The 21,916-nt window shown below is 39.0% G+C and overlaps 1 protein-coding gene and 1 non-coding gene across 2 annotated transcripts; one reads left to right on the forward strand and one right to left on the reverse strand.

Annotated features, from left to right (window-relative positions):
* Positions 1-7,244: 7,244 nt before the first annotated feature.
* LOC141658182 (small nucleolar RNA R71) lies at positions 7,245-7,351 on the reverse strand. Its single transcript, XR_012549083.1, has one exon. It is a non-coding gene; the product is annotated as a small nucleolar RNA R71 (small nucleolar RNA).
* Positions 7,352-18,855: 11,504 nt separating this feature from the next.
* LOC141657415 (small ribosomal subunit protein uS7-like) lies at positions 18,856-21,757 on the forward strand. The gene is made up of 5 exons (XM_074464653.1): positions 18,856-18,981; positions 19,064-19,159; positions 20,343-20,614; positions 20,758-20,961; positions 21,462-21,757. Exons 2-5 carry the CDS (start codon positions 19,064-19,066, stop codon positions 21,514-21,516), a joined length of 627 nt encoding a protein of 208 aa, XP_074320754.1. The 5' UTR covers positions 18,856-18,981; the 3' UTR covers positions 21,517-21,757.
* Positions 21,758-21,916: the final 159 nt, after the last annotated feature.

Consider the following 21,916-nt stretch of genomic DNA (forward strand, 5'->3'; position numbering starts at 1 on the left):
ACAAGGTTCTTCTGAAAGTGTCTCCTATGCGTGGGGTCATGAGATTTGGGAAGTAAGGCAAGCTGAGTCAGAAGTTCATAGGACCATATGAGATCTTAGACCGGGTTGGAGAGGTTGCTTATCGTTTGGCTTTACCGTCTGCTTTGGATAGGGTACACAATGTGTTTCATGTATCTCAGCTGCGGAAGTATGTGAGCGATCCGTCACATGTGTTAGAAGCGGAGAACATAGAGCTAGATGAGTCCCTGTCTTATCTTGAGGTACCTAAGCAGATTCTTGACCGGAAGGTCAGGAAGACTAGACATGGTGAGACAGTCTTGCTTAAGATTCTTTGGTCTAATCATGAGGTTGAGGAAGCTACATGGGAGGCGGAGGAGGCCATGAGAGAGCGCTATCCATTCCTTTTTGAGCAGGTATGTATGGTTACGGGGACGTAACCTTGTTTCTTTTAGGGGGGTAGGAGATGATCGCAAGAGTTTTTGCATCCTTCTTATGTTGTTTTTGGTATAGTTAGTAGTGGTTGAGTCGGGTTGAGTTTGGTTGGTAGTATGCGTCGGAGTTTTTATGTTGTGTTTTGTTTTGGTTTTTGTGTCGGGAGTGTGATAGTATGTTTTATTTTGTTGTGGTTTGAACTTCGGGGACAAAGTTCTTTTTAAGGAGGGAAGACTGTAATACTACGGTTTTATGAGTCTCTGGGTACTCTATCGAGTGGGCCTTACTCTGTCGAGTAAGGGTGTTTTGATTTATGAAACAGTATTCTGTCTGTAGGGTACTCGATCGAGTAGCTCGGTTGACGGGTTATGTTTTGACGGGTTTTGTTAATAATGCAGATTAGTATATATATTATGTCGTCATCTTTATTAAACACTTTTATAAACCTTATACACTCATAAAGGAAATTGAAACTACGTTGTTCTCTTAATCCGCATTATTGGCAAATCCCGGAGCTTGAGAGGTCGGATTTCATTGTTCTTTGTGTCTTTGTGATCCTTGCGTCAAGGGTAAGTCCTACATACCAATTTTATAGCATTTGGTTCAGATTGTTTAAACCCTAATTTATGGGATTGGGGATTTTATGATTAGTTGTGTATGTAGTAATTGTATGATTATATGATAGGAGGAGGATTCGTAGAGGAAAGGTTTTGAGACAACTGCTAAGATCGTCTGATGTGTGTGTTTGCATTCCAGGTAGGGTTTCCCTACTCAGTATTAGTCACATGATGTGGATTGATGATTTGATTTTGATTGTTGATAAGTATAATGTTGGTATTGTGACGGTTGTTGGATTTTATCATTATTGATTGTTGTTGATTGTATCTGTCTGTGATCTTCGGGGTGCGTCCCTGGCTGAGTGGAGTCACCTGCGGGAGTGGCTTCACGCCCATGATTCACCTTCTATGGAACGCGCCACAGAAGGGATGTGCACATTAATGGACTTGGGTTTATCGCTCGATGGAGATGAGCGGGGCTTAGGTGGGAACGGCTGCGGTCCCCCACTGGCGGTGTGGAGTACCTGTTGCGATGGGTACTCTGGCAGAGCTACACACTTTAGTGTGTAGTCAGTGATGAGGAGTTGATTATGGAGTTTGGGTTGATGTGAGGTTGAGCTGTTTTGTTACTTGTCTTATTGTGCTTGTATTGTGTGATTAGTACTGACCCCGTTTATTATTTTAAAAACTATGGTGATCCATTCGGGGATGGTGAGCAGTTGTTGAGCAGGTTTGACTAGAGGCTTTTGGGCTAGCTGGGATGTGTCACCACGAGCTGATTAGAGTCTTCCGCTGTCACGTTTTAGTTGTTTAAACATTTGGTTTTTGAGAACATGTATTGTACCTTTTGTCAGTTTGGATTTGGAATTGTAATCACTTTAAACAGTTTGGCTAGTTAAATTATGTTTCTTTATTGTCATTTGATTATCATTTCCTCGGGAAACCGAGATGGTGACGTTCTTATACCTGGGTGGTCCTGGTAAGGCACTCGGAGTATGGGGTGTCACATCGGCACTCGGTCGAGTGACGTTGTTCAAAACACGGGATTTAACTCTTTATTCCCTAACCCTAAAATCATTTCTATCTTTCTCCTTATCTCTCCAAACTCTCCCCCTTCTCTCTAAACCCTCATAAACACCTACTACTTAGGATTCAAGCTTGGATTAGAGGATTTTCCACCTTCATCTTCATCTCCTTCATCTAGTAAGTAAAGATCTACCCTTTTCTAGTCTTTTAAACCCTAACTTTTGGGGGAATTCGTTATGGGTAATTAATTAGTAAGTAGTATGTGTAATAGGGGTAATAATAAGGGGCTTTGTAGTGTATATTAGTATAGGATGTATTGTGATAGTTATTACATAATTTGTACAGGATGAGACGGTTTCGGTCCGGATCCGAGTAGCTTGAGGAGATTGTTAAAAGGTAGGTTAATTCTACTCGGCTTCAATAATGTGGTGTTATTTATGTTGATGTTCTGATTAGTCTCACATAATTAGGCATTTGCATTATAACATGTTTAGTGGTTAAATTACATCATTAAGAGGATGATTATGATATGTTTGGTAATTGGGTTGTATTTCATGTATTGGTTATTATTGTGTATATGAAATATGTGTTGTTGTTTAGGAGACGTAAGACAGTTGGGAGACCGTTTTACGCTTGAATCGCCTCTTGGAGCTTTCCACTCCAAGAGGGATGTGCACATTAATGGCTTGAGTCACGGAAGGACTCGTGTGGTTGAGACACGACGTCTGACAGGGGATCCAGTTGGCTTCCCGACCCGGTACGTCTGGGCGTGTCCCGGTACCTATTTGTGGTTGTTGGTATGCCTGGGCGTGTCCCGGTACCAGTGTGGTTGTCGGTATGTCTGGGCGTGTCCCGATACCGTGGTAGTGGAGGTTGGTTGATAGCGTGTCATTCATACTAGTAGTCATGTTGCATATTCACGCACTTGAGTCGTGTCACACTTTATTTGTTTATTGAAACTGACAATTGTGTGTTTGTGTAATTGTTACCTATTTCCGGGGTGGCCTGTGTCGATCCATATGATATTTTCGATCATATGGGGAGCAGATTATGTATAGGTTATTTGGGATAGCATGTGGGAGGCGGGACGAGCTTGATGAGTCATGAGACGAGTATAGTTGGTTAGATGAGCATAGTGGTCATGAGTTGTATTTTATTCATTAGTTTATATTTATAATAACTAAACTTGTTATTTATTTAATAAACTTTCTTAGTTGTAATTCTGATTTTACTACCTCGGAAAACCGAGACGGTAACATTTCCTAATTACCTTGGCCGGGTAAGAGAGGGTGTTACAATTAGGGTTTGGCGGTATGTTATTTTTTGGCAATATTCATACATGTGAGAACTTGGGTAAATATGACTAGTCTCATATTGTTGGATAGATTGCATTATATCATGTATATGAGGCATTGGTACAAAAGGGTGAGTTAATGATGAATTGAGCATTGTTATCTTGTCATAAATTGTGTTGTTTGAGAAACATACTACTTGTTTGTGATTGTCATTCTATGTGGTGTTGTTTGTTGGAGAACATGTTGGTATTTGGCGTTGGTTGTGATACACGGTTGTTGAGAAGATGTACGACGATTAGGAGACCGTCTTACTCTTGAGTCGCCTCTTGGAGCTTCCCACTCCAAGAGGGATATGCACATTAAGGACTTGAGTTTGGAGGGACTCGTGTGGTTGAGACACGATGTCTTGCAGGGGATCTAAGTCGCTCTCAGGCCCGGTACCACGAACGTGTTCCGAGTACCTAGTTGTGTGATGCGGTGTCGTGGGCGTGTCCCTGACATCGGTCTGTTGGAGGTGGAGCCATGAGTTGTTGTGTATCATTGTTTTTGACGTACATTTGCATAATCATGTAAGTTATCATAGTAGCATGACATTTATGAACACTTGTCTTGTTAAGACTAACCTTGTATTTTAAAATGTCTGTTGTGAACCATATGGTGATTTCCGCTCATATGGGGAGCAGTGTTTGACAGGTAGGACTTGCATATATTAACTCGGAGGCTTTGGGGAGCGGTCTTCACTTTTCGCGAGTCATCACTTTTGTTATTCTAACTTTTTGACATTTAAACTCCTTTTATTCATGATGGTTTGTATTATTGGGGTGGCCTTGTACACCCCTTAACTTGTGGTAACTTGATTCGACTTAGCTACTTATCATCTTATGTTATGTACTTAAACTACTTGCCTTAAATTGCTTTATATTCGTTTGTTCGCACTACAAACTTGGGAAACCAAGTCTTGTGGCATCCTCATGGGTTGGGGTTGCCTTGAGGAAAGATCCCGACTTATGGGGGTGTTACAACAACTAACACTCAACACCAACCACACAATCGTGATCCAAACCGGCAAGCAATAGGTCGCCGACAGCCGGCAAGTCATACCTGCCACCGGCAAGCCGATCCACTCCCACACAAGACTGTTTATTCCTTTTCTTCTACCCTTTAAAATTATTACTTACCTCCATAATCACCACATAAAACACCACAAAATCCATCCTTGAAACTTGAAAACTCTTTCCCCTCCCTTCAAGACACCAGATCTTATCGTTCAAGGGTGGTGACGTGGGTTTAAAACGCATCGCCGGCGAGGAAGAAGAAAGAGATACGTCGCCGTCAAGAGGGCGTCAGAGTGGCGTCATTAGTGGTGATGGAGGGATTGGATGGTGTCGTTGACTGTGGTGGCTGTGGGGGTCGCTCGTGGTGGTGTGGTGGTAGTGGTGGTGGAAGAGGGGATAAGTGAGATTAGGTTTGAAGATGTAAAGGAAGAAGATGAAAATTAAGGATTAAAATATGTGTTACGAGTAAAAGCAACAAGTAATGAAGTGTTTAAAGATGTAAACTAACGGCCTTATGACAGAAAGTATTCTAAGGGTATTTTAGGAAAAAAAAGGTAAATACAGGGGTACTATATGTAAAACTTAAGCTCAGAGCTACCATATGTAATTGATAAGTGCATATTTTATACGTTTTAACCCCCTATATTAGCTTGATTTTACATGTCTTTAGCACTTATCTTAAGTGTTTTATAGCTAATATTTGCATTCTAGTTGTTTTGGATACTTTGACATATTTTGTAGGGAATAAGCTTTTTGGAGCTAAAATAACTACAAAGTACTAGAAATTGCAAGCTAAGAAGAAAGAAGACCAAATGGACTAAGGATTGGATGTTGCATGGACTTTGTGCCTCAAGTTGTATGGATTTTTGCATGAGAATTTGTTGGATCAATTAGCAAAATACAAATGAGATCAAACATCCAAGTCAAGCCCAAATTGCAAGTCAAAAGTCAAGGGGAAAGCATGGGATTCCAAAAGATCTTAAGATGCCAAATGCAAGCATTAACCGGGTGATTAATCGCACATTTAATCACCCACATAGGATTCTTTAAGGAATTAAGAGAGGAATTAAGGCAAATAACCGAGGAACACACGACCCCGATCGGGGTTGCATGCCCTTTTGTTTCTTACGTTTCCTTCTCCTCTCCTATAAATAGGAGAGGTATTCCTAGGTTTTGGATATCTCATTTTACGTCCAAGTTTACTACAATAAGCCTCAAGCATTATAAGTTTTCTCTCATTAGTTTTCATTTTAATTTATAAGTTGTTAAGCATTCCTTAGTTAATCTTTCAACATTTTGTACTTCAAGATATTCTCGAGCAATTGATATTCAAGCTTTTGGTTATTTGTTATTTGTTCTTCCATATAAGTTCTCCTTTATAAGGTATTTCTAATTCCAAGTTTACAATTTACATTATTGCTTTAGTTACCACATAGTTATTATAATCAAGTATCTCATATTTACTTTAGCTTTGTTCTTTTCGTATGTTATATCACCTAATTAATATAATTCATATAACCATGTTCAATATTTCTTATAATTTAGTTTGCATTTTACATTTTAGTATGAGTAGCTAAATTTCCTAGTCTAAAGGCTAGGGGAGCCATGCAAAATCAAATATATAACATGTTTAAATAAGTTCATAATAATATTGTTCAATTGTTTCCATCACATGTTTGCTTTGTTACGCTTAATCTTTGATTATCAGCCGTAGTCGTAGATTAAATTTGTTCATTCGTTCTAAAGTCGAGAGGCACGGAATTGAATTAGACTAAGCATGTGTGGTAGGACGACCTAGTCATGGACGAGAGTTTTTCTAGGACGCGGTCTATGGTTGATACTAATGCCGTAAGGTGGGTATCTTTAAGCCTAAACAATTGACAAAATTATTAGTATCGAGTTTAACATGTTCATATGTTTACCTTTGCATGAGTGACCCGAACCCTTTAGACTATATCTTATCATATTGTTTACATTGCATTTTTATTAATCACCAACCAAACAAACCAAACCCAAATCGTAATCGACCTTGATAAAAATCTACCCATAGCAATTCACGACGCAATTCCCGTTTCCTTGTGTTCGACCCCTATTACTACATTAATTTGTGTCTAGGGAAATTATCTTTGCATAGGTACGCGATAAACCTATCAAATTTGGCGCCGTTTCCGGGGAAACGGTTTTATTGCTTTTTGAATTGTCGATTTTTATCTTGTTTCCTTTGTCTTGGGGAACACTTGTTCCTTGAGACCGATACTTATCACTTCTCTAGAAATTGTTGTCTTATGCCCAGGTCCTCTCGTAGTGGAGAATTGCTTTCACCGGATTCCGATCCCGAGAAAACATTTAGGAGAAGACGACGTTTTTGGAAGGAAGTGAAAGAAGGCACTTCACCCGTACAAGTTGAAAGTGCTAGAAAGTCTTACTTAGACGATCTAGAGGTTCTTGAAGAGGAGGAGGTTTCTTATTCATCAACTACACCACCACCACCATCTACTACCAAAAAGATGGTGAAACTTTCCGATCACTCAAAGCCCACCGCGGCCATGCTTCCGGCCGGAATCACAACCACTCAAATCACCGCGCCGGACTTCGAGATCAAACCGGCTTTCATTAGCCTTGTGGAGAGGAAGCAATTTGGGGGAAGTCCTTTGGAGGATCCCAATTTGCATGTGCAAAACTTTTGTGACTATTGCTCCATGATCCGTCAAACGGGCGTCACCCAAGCCCAAATAAGGGAAATACTTTTCCCTTTCTCTTTGAAGGACAAGGCCAAGCTTTGGATCAATAGCCTTGACCGCACCGCCATGGGAATCACCAATTGGGAGACTTTGGCTCTTGCTTTCTATCAAAAGTTTTTTCCACCGGAGAAAACTCAAACTTTGAGGAGCCAAATCACCGGATTCCGTCAACAAGCTCTTGAGAGCTTATATGAGGCTTGGGAGAGGTACAAAGAGCTTCAAAGGCAATGCCCACATAATGGGCTAGATGATTGGTTTCTAGCAATAACATTCTACAATGGATGTTGTGCCGAGTCCCGAAGGATTCTTGATTCCACCAACAATGGGCGGTTTGATCAAATTGACACCGACCTTGCTCATGCCACGATCGAATCTATGGCGGTCCATGATGCCCAATATGTCAATTCCCGAGTTGTGCCATCCAAAGGTAAAGAAGAATCCTCTAACAACTCCGTTTTTCTAGCTCAAATTGCTTTGCTCCAACAACAATTGGCGGAAAGGGATGCTAGAGATTCCGTTCAACAAGTCAATGCTATGTCCTCAACAAGCCAAATTGTTGTATGTGAAGGTTGCGGAGGTGCGGGTCATTATGCCTCTTATTGCCAACCTCCCATTGAAGAGGTAAATGCCTTTCTAGCTTTAAGACAAAATGCACAAAATGCTTATCCACCGGGTACATTCTCAAACACATATAACCCAAATTCAAGATTTCACCCAAATATGTCTTATAGAAGCAACAATGTGCTAAATCCTCAACCACAACCCCCACCACAGCAGAATGCCTATGTCCCTCAACAACAAAAATATATCTCTCCACCGGGTTATCAAAATCAACAAAGGCCCCCACAAAACAATTTCCAGCAAACTCAACCTCCACCACAAAATGCCCAACAAAATAACCAAGAGGGAGGTAAGCTTGAGGGCTTGATAATCCGTATGCAAAAGGAATTGTTGGCTCAAATCCAAAAGAATGAGCAAGCTCAAAATGCCGCAATCAAAATGTTGGAGCAACAAATGGCTCAATTGGCCTCATCTAGCTCTTCAAGGAAATCGGGTCAACTACCCCCTCAAGGTGAGCAACCACATGCTACCCTTAATGCTATCTCCTTAAGAAGTGGTACGAAATATGATGGGCCATCCATGCCCAAAGATGATGAGGAGGTACTTGTTGAGTTGGAGGTCTCTCCAAATGATAAGGAAATTGAAGAACTACCCAAGAAAGTGGATGACCCACTTGTTGTTGTTAAGAAAGTCAAGGAAGTGGAGGATGCTCCTCCAAAGAAAGATGTTGAAACAAAGATTCCGGAAAAAGTCAAAGTGCCATTTCCTCATAGATTGGCAAAGCATCAATAGAATTCCCAATTCGGTAAATTCATGGAAGTTGTGAAGAATCTACAGGTAACCGTTCCTTTTACCGAATTAATCACTCAAATTCCATCTTACACTAAGTTCATGAAAGACATTTTAACTAAGAAGAGGACTTTTGATGAGGTTGAAACAATAGCTCTCACCGCCGAGGTGAGTGCTCTTTTGCAAAACAAGTCCCCTCCTAAGTTAAAAGATCTCGGTAGCTTTTCTATTCCATGCACAATTGGCACCTACCAAATTGATAAAGCTTTATGCGATTTAGGTGCTAGTGTGAGTGTAATACCTTACTCTATTTGTGCTAAGCTTAATATGAGAGTCTTAAAATGCACTAGTGTCACATTGCAAATAGCGGACCGTTCTATAAAACGCCCTTTGGGAGTTTTAGAGGATGTTCCCGTTAAGGTTGGTAAGTTTTTCATTCCGGTTGATTTTATTGTTCTTGACATGGCCGAAGATGCCCAAATCCCAATCATTTTGGGAAGACCATTTTTACACACCGCGGGTGCGTTGATTGATGTCAAGAACGGTAAAATTACATTGGAAGTGGGTGACGATAAGGTCACATATAATTTGAATAGTGCCATGAAGAGTCCTATGATAGAAGAGTCTTGTTATTCTATTGACATTTTGGATGTTGTTGACATTGTTATAGAAGACTCTACACCTCGATCTTTATCTAAAGATCCCTTGGAGGCACTCTTGCTTTTAGAATCATTTGCAGGTGATGATGAGATTGGAAATGAGGAAATTGATGCTTTGGAGCAAGAATTGGATGGAGAGGAGCTATCATTAGAGAAGAGCTCACACTTTATAGGCTTGGTTGCTACACCTCAAGATGTTGAGGTACAAAAACCCGAGCTTAAGCCCCTTCCTTCCAATTTGAGGTATGCTTTTCTCGATGATGAGGGGATGTGTCCGGTAATCGTTAGTGCTAAATTAGATGAGAGTCAATTGGCTAAATTTCTTCATATCTTAAGGTCTCACAAGAAAGCCATTGGTTATAAACTTGATGATTTAAAAGGCATAAGTCCTGAATTTTGCATGCACCGAATCAATCTTGAGGAAGATCATAAACCATGTGTCCAAGGTCAAAGACGACTAAATCCTAACATGCAAGAAGTGGTCAAAAAGAAAGTGCTTAAATTGTTAGATGCGGGAATTATCTATGCGATTTCCGATTCTAAATGGGTGAGTCCGGTCCAAGTGGTTCCTAAGAAAGGAGGAACCACCGTAGTCAAAAATGATAAAAATGAGTTAATTCCAACTAGAATTGTGACGGGTTGGAGAATGTGCATTGACTATAGGAGGCTAAATCTAGCCACTAAGAAAGACCACTACCCATTACCTTTTATTGACCAAATGTTGGAAAGGTTGGCATGTCACAAATACTTTTGTTACCTAGATGGTTATTCCGGGTTCTTTCAAATACCCATTCACCCGGATGACCAAGAGAAGACCACGTTTACATGTCCCTATGGTACATTTGCCTACCGTAGAATGCCTTTTGGTCTTTGTAATGCCCCCGCCACTTTCCAACGTTGCATGATAAGCATCTTTTCCGACTACATTGAGTCTATCATGGAGGTGTTTATGGATGATTTTAGTGTCTATGGTTCTTCTTTTGATGCTTGTTTGACTAACTTGTCCAAAGTTTTGAAGCGTTGTGAGGAAGTTGATTTGGTGTTGAATTGGGAAAAGTGCCACTTCATGGTGAATGAAGGAGTGGTGCTTGGTCATATTGTTTCGAAAAGAGGAATTGAAGTGGACCGTGCTAAGGTCCAAGTTATTGAGCAACTACCCCCACCGGTAAATGTGACGAGTGTAAGGAGTTTCTTAGGCCATGCGGGTTTCTACCGCCGTTTTATTAAAGATTTTTCTAAGATTTCCAAACCCCTTACGGAGCTTCTTTTAAAAGATGCTCCCTTTGTGTTTACTAACGATTGTATTGAGTCTTTTAATAGGATCAAGAAGGCTTTGATTTCTGCACCTATCATCCAATCACCGGATTGGAACTTGCCATTCGAGCTCATGTGCGATGCAAGTGACTATGCGGTAGGTGCCGTGCTAGGACAAAGAAAGGACAAGGTTCTCCATGCTATCTACTACGCTAGCAAAACCTTGGATGCGGCTCAAATCAATTATGCCACGACGGAGAAAGAGCTACTTGCCATTGTCTATGCCTTAGACAAATTCCGCTCTTACTTGATTGGTTCCAAAGTCATTGTTCATACCGATCATGCCGCATTGAAGCATCTCCTAGCCAAACAAGAAGCTAAGCCAAGGTTGATAAGATGGATCTTGCTTTTGCAAGAATTTGATCTTGAGATTAAAGACAAGAAGGGGGCTGAAAATGTTGTTGCCGATCACTTATCCCGTTTGATGTTCACGGATGGAGGTATTGAGTTACCTATTGATGATTCCTTCGCCGACGATGTTCTAATGATGTTGGAAGCCAATACTCCTTGGTATGCCGACATAGCCAACTACCTAGTTGGAAGAGAGTTGCCACCCAACCTTTCATATCAACAAAGGAAGAAGTTCTTACATGATGCCAAGTTCTTCCTATGGGATGATCCACATTTGTTCAAACATTGCTCCGATGGGCTATTCCGGAGATGTATCCCACAATGGGATGTGAAAGGGGTGCTAGAAGGATGCCATTCTTCTCCTTATGGTGGTCATCATGGACCATCCAAGACCATTGCAAAGGTGTTGCAATCCGGCTTCTATTAGCCAACTATGTTCCAAGATGCCAAAAATTTCGTGATGGCTTGTGATGCTTACCAAAGGACGGGTTCCATATCAAGAAGACACGAGATGCCTCTAAATGGAATATTGGAAGTAGAGGTGTTCGATGTTTGGGGCATAGATTATCAAGGACCGTTTCCTTCCTCAAAAGGGAATCGGTATATTTTGGTTGCCATTGATTATGTCTCTAAATGGGTAGAGGCAATTGCTACTCCTACCAATGATGCTCGCAACGTGATTAAATTGTTCAAGAAGATCATTTTCCCGAGGTTCGGTGTTCCAAGAGCAATCATTAGTGATCGTGGTACTCACTTTGGTGAGAAACAACTTGATGCTTTGTTGGAAAAATATGGAGTCTATCATAGAAGAGGCTTGGCTTATCATCCACAAACTAGTGGCCAAGTAGAGGTTTCCAACCGTGAGATCAAGTCCATACTTGAGAAAGTTGTTGCCAAATCACGAAAGGATTGGAGTATGAAGCTCGATGATACCTTATGGGCCTACCGTACCGCGTTTAAGACACCTATTGGTACCTCACCGTATAGGTTGGTCTATGGAAAGGCGTGCCATCTTCCCGTTGAGATGGAACAAAAGGCTTTTTGGGCAATTAAGGAGCTTAACATGGACCCGAAGTTGAGTGGAGAGAAGCGGTTGTTGCAACTCAATGAACTCGATGAATTCCGCTTGCAAGCTTATGAGAGCTCCCGTCTCTACAAGGAGAAAACAAAGAGATGGCATGACAAGAAGATCTTGAACAAGGAATTTCAAATTGGTAATAAGGTCTTGCTATTCAATTCCCGATATAAGCTATTTCCGGGAAAGTTACGATCACGGTGGACCGGTCCATATACCGTCACAAATGTCAACAAGTTCGGTTCCGTTGAAGTGATGACCACCAAGGGCAAAAAATTCAAGGCAAACGTTCATCGTTTGAAGCTCTACCATGAGAATGTGACCGTTGGTGTGATAGAGGAAATGACCGTTCAACCTCTACCAAAGAAAACTTAAACCGACTCAAGCTTTTTCGTCGTGCGGGACGTTAAACCAGCGCTTCTTGGGAGGCAACCCAAGCTTTTTATTGCTTTTGTTCATTTTCATTTTTAATTTTATGCAATTTATTGTTTTTCGTAGATTAGTAATAAAATACTCGACTTAACGATATTTCTTTTGTGATTTCTAGGTGAAAATGAAGAAAAGAGAAATTGGAGTGCACTTGACACGCAACCCCATGCAAAAACCCCGTTCAGGGACGTGGTTTTCGAAAAAAAAGATAACAATTCACGTCCATAAACGAGGAAGTCAAAAAGCGGATTTGCAGTCAACCCCGATCGGGGTTGGTGGCCCCGATCGGGGTCGTGGTTCTGTAGCTTCTTGGCGTTATTTGACGGGTATGTAAAAAAAAAGCTTTTTCTATCATTCTCATTCATACCCGACGGTACTCCTTCTTCCCTTTCTCCATCATTTTCTTCATTTTTCTACCTAAAATCACAAGGAAACTTCAAGTTCTTCATTAATTTGCAAGCTTTATTCATCCATTAACATCAAATTGGTAAGATCTCTTCTCTTTTCTCTTTAAATTCATCTATTGCAATCAATTAATTGGATTATGCAAATCCTAAATCAATTTGGGGGAATTCGATTTTGTGCTTTTTGGTACTAGAAATTGGTTGTAGAATGTTTATTACATGTTTGTAGTGTGAATTAGTTCACTAATTCATACTATTATGCCTATTAGGATGAATTTTGGTTTGCCTTAAGATGAATTTTGTCTTAAAATTTCAGAAATATGGCACCAAGAAAAGCTCCTTCACAAGGTGCTTCTAAGAGAAGGAGAGGTGAGGCGGAGCCTTCAAATGCAGCGGCGGATGTCCAAATGGAGGAAGTCCCACAATGGCATGACCCGGAATATCCAAATGTGATCTTCAATTCACTAGCTCAATACAACAATTGGGTTATGTTGAGAAGCAAAGGTATGGAACCAACGAAATTCATTAACCAAGCATCTTTAAACAATATTGGAATAGAGAAAAATGTTAAAGCTTTGTTTAAAAATCTTGGCATGAAATCTTGTTATACCATGAATTATAAGACCTTCCCCGAACTCACCCTTGAGTTCTTGAGCTCTTTCGAGTTCCATAGGTCTAGGAAACCCGGTTTTATTGTTTTTGTTACCTTTCGCTTATTTAATGAAGATCATAAGTTGGACTTAGCGGATTTCACCGCTATCTTTGATTTGCCTCACAAAGACTTACCGACCGAATCACCCGATGATTATAACCCCATTTTAACTTGGGATGCCATTTCTCACTTGACTTTTCCGGGTTGGGATCATACACCACATCAATTTATTCATTATCCCGACATAAGGATTTGGCAAAGGTTTATGGGATGGACCTTTTTTGGGAGAAATGAACCTCACTCGGTGAGGAAGATTGAGTTAGAAATCTTGGGTGCTTTCTTGAATGTTAATGGTGATGAGAAGTGGGGAATCAATATCTCCTACCACTTATCGGTCCACTTGACCAAACAAACTAATACCAAGAATAGTTGCATTGTCTTAGGTGGTTTGGTCACTAAAATTGCTCACCATTTGTGTCGGTTTAACCAAGAGACTACCGGTTTGAGACCATTGCTTGAGTCTTGGTCTAAGGGAGTTGGTCTTGATTATGAATATTTTCTTTCTTGTAATTGGTTTAAAGATGCTCATCCCAACATGATTTGGAAGATAGGTAGGCAAGACTCCATTCGTCTACCCGAGGAAAAGAAAGAAATAAAGGCTTTGGTTCACACTAAGCCTCGTCGTGGAAGTGACCCCTTTGTTAGACCGACCTACCATTTGGCCCTTAGAGGTGAGTCAACTACCACCGTTGAGAGACGTGTGGGAGGTCAATCCTCCCAAGCACGTCACTCCACCTCTAGCATTGAGTCACCATCTAGCATAGAAATGATGAATATGATGCGGGAAATGAACTTAGGTGTTAATCAAATTCGTGATGACCAACGACTTGCATTACATCCTATTTATGATCATTTTGCTAGGCAAGGAGTTATCCAACCCTAGGGGCCACACCCTTCATTCTATACTTATCCTCCGGGTGGATTTCCTCCTCTATCTCCTATTCCCCCTTCCCCTCTTCACAATGATGCAGGTACATATGCTCAATATGAACCCGGCCCGGACTTTTGTGGTTCGGATTATGGGGTTGAGGCATTGCAAGGAGGCTATGGAGGATATGGTGGCTATGGTGGGATTAGTAGTTATGGTGATGGTCTTGGTAGTGGCCAAGATATTGGTGAGTATGTCACTCCTCTTCAAGGGGATGACTCAAGTGGAAGTGGCCAACAAGGAGAATCAAGTGGTAGTGGTAAGACGAAGAAGAAAGGGAGAAAAGGGTTCAATTTTTGGCCCTTTTCTTAGTTGATTGATGAAAAAATCCCCCGAATTCATGCTAGCTTGGGGGGGGGGGGGGGGGGGCTAGCAAGTTGAGTAAGTTTTTAATTGCTTTGCATATTAGTTTAGATCTTGCAACCCATTAAACATAACCTCTAGTCCTTCTTGGTTTGTGCTTTGAGCCATTTTTATGGTTTGATTGGGTGATTTGGATAGTTGGCACATTGAGGACAATGTGATGTTTAGCTTGGGGGGGGGGGGGGGGGATTGCATTTGCATATAGTGTAGTTTGCATGTAGTGTTGAAAATTTGAAAATTTTTGAGAGAAATTTTTGCTTTGTACTTGCTTGTTGCCTACTTTCCTCTTTGCTTATCCTAATAATAGCTTATTGCTAATGATTTATTCTTTAATGATGGGATATTAGCTACATAAGGATGTCTTGACATAGTAGGTGGGAGATGGAGAATGAACCGAATAGGCTTGATCTTGACTTTTGGCAAGTTACAAAATTGGTAAGGTAGAACCTCCTTTAAGGCCATTTCATCTTTATTTGGTCTCACTTAGGTGAGTGTAGGTGTCTCCTTATAATGTGTGTTACATCAAAACGCACAAGTATGGTTTTCATGTCATTTCTTGGTAAGCACGCATTCATTTGTTTTAGCATTTTGGAGCCATTCACATGATATTTTAGCCTTTTTGACCCTTTCACAAAATTTATCCTTAGCTACATCATTGAAATTGCCTACCCTTGTTGAGCTAGTAGCTTAGTTGGATAGTGTTTGGGTGCTCATTGGGATATGTTTTGTTGTTTGAAGTCATGTGAGCTTGGTCTTAATGCTCAAAAAAAAAAGAAAAAAAAAAGAAATGAAAAATTGGAAAATTGGAAAATGAAAGAAAATGAAAAAACGAAGAAAGAAAAAAATGAATGAATGAGAAAAAGCATGAGAAAAAAAAGAAGTATGCAAAAAAAAAAAGAAGAAGAAGAAGAAAAGATATGAGAAATTCTCAAGCATTATTTATATTATTTTGGAGAATTTTCTTACGGTTTGAATTGCAAAATTGGGTTAGAATTGGGATTGAGCATCCTTGCATTTTGGTAGTTGCTAGCTTGACTTAGCTCCACATTACCATAACTCTTTTGTTCCCCTTTTTCACCCATGTTTATTTGCCTTCTTCCTACCCATTTGGCTTCTTTATCATGCTTACAATTGATTGTCTTTGCTTGCTAGTTTTGACATGTTTACCATATTAGATTGCGGGCACATTGTTATAAGTTGAGGATAGTTGAGTGATCATTCACAAAAATTGTCCTTCCACATAAAAAAAAAGAGTTTGAGTGCGCCGTAAGAGTCCATAAGTCGAAAGATCATGCAAGAGTTTAAAGGTTCATTCAAAGTTTTCTATGCTACGCCGTCGTGTAAATCTCATCCATGTCTTGCTTTATTCCTTGCCCATGTTGTTTTGGGTTTTTAAATCATTATGCTTAGCTTGTTTGGATATTTCAATAGATGGGATTTGGTTTCTTGCTTGAGGACAAGCAAGGATTTAGCTTGGGGGAGTTTGATAAGTGCATATTTTATACGTTTTAACCCCCTATATTAGCTTGATTTTACATGTCTTTAGCACTTATCTTAAGTGTTTTATAGCTAATATTTGCATTTCTAGTTGTTTTGGATACTTTGACATATTTTGTAGGGAATAAGCTTTTTGGAGCTAAAATAACTACAAAGTACTAGAAATTGCAAGCTAAGAGGAAAGAAGACCAAATGGACTAAGGATTGGATGTTGCATGGACTTTGTGCCTCAAGTTGCATGGATTTTTGCATGAGAATTTGTTGGATCAATTAGCAAAATACAAATGAGATCAAACATCCAAGTCAAGCCCAAATTGCAAGTCAAAAGTCAAGGGGAAAGCATGGGATTCCAAAAGATCTTAAGATGCCAAATGCAAGCATTAACCGGGTGATTAATCGCACATTTAATCACCCACATAGGATTCTCCAAGGAATTAAGAGAGGAATTAAGGCAAATAACCGAGGAACACACGACCCCGATCGGGGTTGCATGCCCTTTGGTTTCTTACGTTTTCTTCTCCTCTTCTATAAATAGGAGAGGTATTCCTAGGTTTTGGATATCTCATTTTACGACCAAGTTTACTACAATAAGCCTCAAGCATTATAAGTTTTCTCTCATTAGTTTTCATTTTAATTTATAAGTTGTTAAGCATTCCTTAGTTAATCTTTCAACATTTTTTACTTCAAGATATTCTCGAGCAATTGATATTCAAGCTTTTGGTTATTTGTTATTTGTTCTTCCATATAAGTTCTCCTTTCTAAGGTATTTCTAATTCCAAGTTTACAATTTACATTATTGCTTTAGTTACCACATAGTTATTATAATCAAGTATCTCATATTTACTTTAGCTTTGTTCTTTTCGTATGTTATATCACCTAATTAATATAATTCATATAAACATGTTCAATATTTCTTATAATTTAGTTTGCATTTTACATTTTAGTATGAGTAGCTAAATTTCCTAGTCTAAAGGCTAGGGGAGCCATGCAAAATCAAATATATAACATGTTTAAATAAGTTTATAATAATATTGTTCAATTGTTTCCATCACATGTTTGCTTTGTTACGCTTAATATTTGATTATCGGCCGTAGTCGTAGATTAAATTTGTTCATTCGTTCTAAAGTCGAGAGACACGGAATTGAATTAGACTAAACATGTGTGGTAGGACGACCTAGTCATGGACGAGAGTTTTTCTAAGACCCGGTCTATGGTTGATACTAATGCCGTAAGGTGGGTATCTTTAAGCCTAAACAATTGACAAAATTATTAGTATCGAGTTTAACATGTTCATATGTTTACCTTTGCATGAGTGACCCGAACCCTTTAGACTATCTCTTATCATATTGTTTACATTGCATTTTTATTAATCACCAACCAAATAAACCAAACCCAAATCGTAATCGACCTTGATAAAAATCTACCCATAGCAATTCACGACGCAATTCCCGTTTCCTTGTGTTCGACCCCTATTACTACATTAATTTGTGTCTAGGGAAATTATCTTTGCATAGGTACGCGATAAACCTATCAGTAATCTGCCTTCCGTTTGATTGTTTTTACACTAATTGTTCTATAAGACTAATATTATCATAAGACAGGCCCAACTAAAGATAAAGCCAAACTCCACTCAACCATCTCTTTCACCTTCTCTATTATTTTCACTCTTTTTGCTGCTTCCCATAAAATCACGGGCAAACCAATGAACCCCCACCCCAAAGTCAGCCAAGAGGTTCAAAATGCATCATCCCAACTGTCAGGCTCGTCGTTAATGGCGATTGTATCCCGCGTTTTAATATTAAAACGCTAAGTTATCAAATTAAAAATCCTACTTCTAAGAATAGAGCAAACATCCTAAAACACTAAATTAGCAAACTAAATTTACTAGTCTTTAAACTTAAAATCATACTCATACTTTACAAAACAGTAATGCAAAAGGATAAACAAATAAGGATTGCATTCATTGCAATCTTATGAGATTTTGAAATTAAAAGTGGAAGTTTTGAAGTTCAGACAATCAATTATCAAACAAAAACTTTGGGCTAGTTAAATAAAACTTTGCTTGAGGATATAACAAGGTATAAATTGAGAATCAAAATTTAATTTAAAAATCCGTAATTTTCATCTTTAAACTCTTAGTTTTCAATTCAAAACCCACAATTTTCAACCAAAAACTCAAAGTTCTCAATTTTTAAAAAAAAACATGAATACGAACTTTCAAGTTCAACAAAATTCATTTTCAAAAGGTAAATATTTAGATTTTCACTTTTTAATCTTAAAAATTGTAATATAGAATTAAATTCTAAATCTACAAGTTGATGATCGGCATCACCGTGGTTGTCGGCTTTCCTCTTTTATACACTGTGAAGAGGAAGGAGATGAAGTACTATACTGCTCCGGTCGCCGGTCGGTAGTTGCAGGGGTGGTAGGACACTGGGATGGGAATCGTGAGTTCGTGGCTATGAGGTTTACAATTGGCAGCCAGTAGGTTTAGTTGTAGACGTATTGCTCCACGCGTGTGTTTTTATTCCCAAACTCAATAAAATTGGATTAATTTCTTCTATTGGGCCCGTCCTATACTATAAGACGGTCCTATAGGAGAGTTGTTGTTTTTTTGACCCAGAAGTGAAGAGCCGTTTTTATTTAAGTTTAGGCCCATAGCACGGTGAACCCTTGATATAAAAAAAAAAAAACCAATAAAAACCCTAAAATATCCACCATTAAAGCCGCCTCATCTACCTCTCTCTCCATTTCTCTCCTCTGCTCTCCTCCATTGTTGCACAGCACCCCAAGGTTTCTCTTCCCTCCCACAATCCTCAAATTCTAGGAGCCTGATTTCGTTATTTTTCTTGATTTTTTTAGTTGCATTTTACAGATGGCGGACGTTGCGGTGGAATCCGTTCAAGTGACGAGTGACGTTATGCAGTCCGATGTTAAGCTCTTCGGCAAATGGGATTTCGTTGATGTCGAGGTTTCCCATCTTTTCAATTTTCAACTTTCACCTTTATTTTATCTCATGCTTCTCTTCATTTTATATTTTGCGTTTTTTGTGTTACTCTGAAAATCTCTTGAAATGCGATTGATTAGTTGATACAATGTAGCACCATGTTTGAATTATTTTGTTCTTTCTATTAGATTCTATCCTTCTTATTTACGATCGCCTGGTATTTAAGTGAAATTAGAATGGAATATCTTACGACTTTGTCAAAGTGGTATAGACGAGTTTAAATTATGAACTTCGTCCATTGCTCTTCATACGAACATAATGTGAATGGCTTATTTGGTTTTGTTATAGTGATGGTGTTGAAGAGCAATTTGTTGCGTTTCTTTGTCGCAAAGATTTAACATTGTTGGCTGAGTGTTATGAATTATGTAGTAGGATACGAGTACTTTGTTATTTGTTTGGTATGTGCCCTTAAATTAAGGGCTAATTCTGTGATTTTTGTGCGTATGAGTGTATTGGTATGAATCATAGGTTATGTTTGACATTTGTAAGTGATAAACATTTCTTAGTTTGTGGGCATTACCGCCTACCTACAATATTTGGTATTACAATATCGGCCGAATAGATTTACCCACTTCCACATTTTAGCTTCAGTGATGGGATTTTATTATTTGCAATACTTGGAAATGTTTTTCGTCCATGGGAGGTTTATAAAGGATGGGTTTTTCGCCTTGTCATTTTAATAATCTATAGTTGAAGTTGATAAGAAAAGGTTAGAAAATGGTTCGCTGTATGTTTTCCTTTTTCTTCAAGTATTGATTTAGAAGAATTGCATGAAGTAGGCTATTAGGTTCCAAATATGCATCTTTAGTTCTATTCCTTTGAATTGAAACCACCGAAATTGAAGAACAAATCTTGAAGTGAACTGAAATTAAGTCCAAAAGAACAAGCTTACTGGCTTATGAATAAATATTGCAAATAGTGTGTGAGGATTGGTAGTTTGTGAACTCATACCTCCATTTTTGTGTACTGTGCACACTTTATTTGATCCTTACGTTATCAATCTAATTTTAATTGCTCAAAATCTTTTAATTCATTATGGTTAGGGTAATGCAATAATTGAGATATGAGCAGGAGATTTGGTGCTCTTGACCCTTGCTGTTTTTCTTTTTATTTTTGGGTTTGTGACACCTGTATTGTGTTTTTCTAGGTCAATGACATGGCTCTTGGTGATTACATTGGTGTCTCTGCCGTTAAGCATGCTACCTATGTACCTCACACTGCTGGGAGGTACCAGATGAAGCGCTTTAGGAAGGCTCAATGCCCCATTATTGAGCGACTTACCAACTCTCTCATGATGCACGGGCGTAACAATGGCAAAAAGCTAATGGCTGTGAGGATTATCAAGCATGCCATGGAAATCATCAACCTCTTGACTGAGCAAAATCCTATTCAAATCATTGTGGATGCCATTGTTAACAGGTATAAAATAAGTATCTGTGTGACTTGTTTTTTTTTTTTTTATTATCTTACCAAATTCTCGTGTTTTTTATTTAGCATCAGTCTACCTGAGCTCTCTTTAACCTATTTATATTCTAAAGCCTTTATTTATTTGTATGGTAAAGTGGTCCAAGGGAAGATGCAACCAGGATTGGGTCTGCCGGTGTTGTAAGGCGTCAAGCTGTCGATATTTCTCCATTGAGGAGGGTCAACCAAGCCATATATCTTCTCACAACTGGCGCCCGTGAAAGTGCTTTCAGGAACATCAAGACCATTGCCGAGTGTCTTGCTGATGAACTTATTAATGCTGCAAAGGGATCATCCAACAGGTATATTTTCACTTTTTCTGTCATTCATCAACTGGTATGTTTGTATTATTGTGATGAAAACATGCTTCTTACTGCTTGTAGTTGGTAAAAGTTTTTATCCCATTTCATAGGTTGATACTATTTACAATTTGACTGTACTGAACTGACCTTTAGAGTAACTTGTTTCGAAGCCCCTAAGTGGACCTTGTCCTGATCCAACCATAGTTGGAACATGGCCTGATCTAACTAATGTGTGTTTATCTATATCTATTTATAACTAAAAGCATAACTTCAATTACCACTAGCTCATGGACCTGACTGATATCCGATTGACTTGAAGTTGCTTGTATGCGCTTGGATCCAAAAATGATCCGATTATACCTGATTGAATTGAAGATGCTTGTAAGCCAATGTACCCCGCAAACTAAAGTGCATTATGTACTATGTCAACTTTTTGAAATTCGTCTTTTCATGTTTGCTATGGGGCACTCTATTTATAATATGGTTGGTTTTCATTTCAGTTATGCTATCAAAAAGAAGGATGAGATTGAAAGAGTGGCCAAGGCTAATCGTTAAGTCCATGAGCACGGAGTGTTCAGTTTTGCAACAGTGATGTTCTTTACCAAGAGCCAGATCATAGATTTCTGCTTATTTTACTTTTAATTTTGGATGTGAGATTTGTCACTTGATGATAGTTTTTATGTGACGTGGTCAGCTCTTTTGGATCTTGAATTTTGATAGGTAAATCTTTTTATGGAATAACATTTTTGGAACGAAGCTGGGTTAGAAATTAGAATCCTTTCATATTCTCTTTAAATTTTAGGGTATACTTTTTAATTGATTGATTTTGTCAGTAGGTCTCATGAGAGACCGTCTTCCACTAATTTAGTGGGAGACATAATAGGGATTTTTTTTTTTTTTTTTCAGTGGGTCTCTCACCCCATCATGTGAGGTTTCTCAATAATGCTATTGAGAG

The sequence above is a fragment of the Silene latifolia genome, chromosome 5 (genome assembly GCF_048544455.1).
Source record: "Silene latifolia isolate original U9 population chromosome 5, ASM4854445v1, whole genome shotgun sequence".
Lineage (NCBI taxonomy): Eukaryota > Viridiplantae > Streptophyta > Magnoliopsida > Caryophyllales > Caryophyllaceae > Silene > Silene latifolia.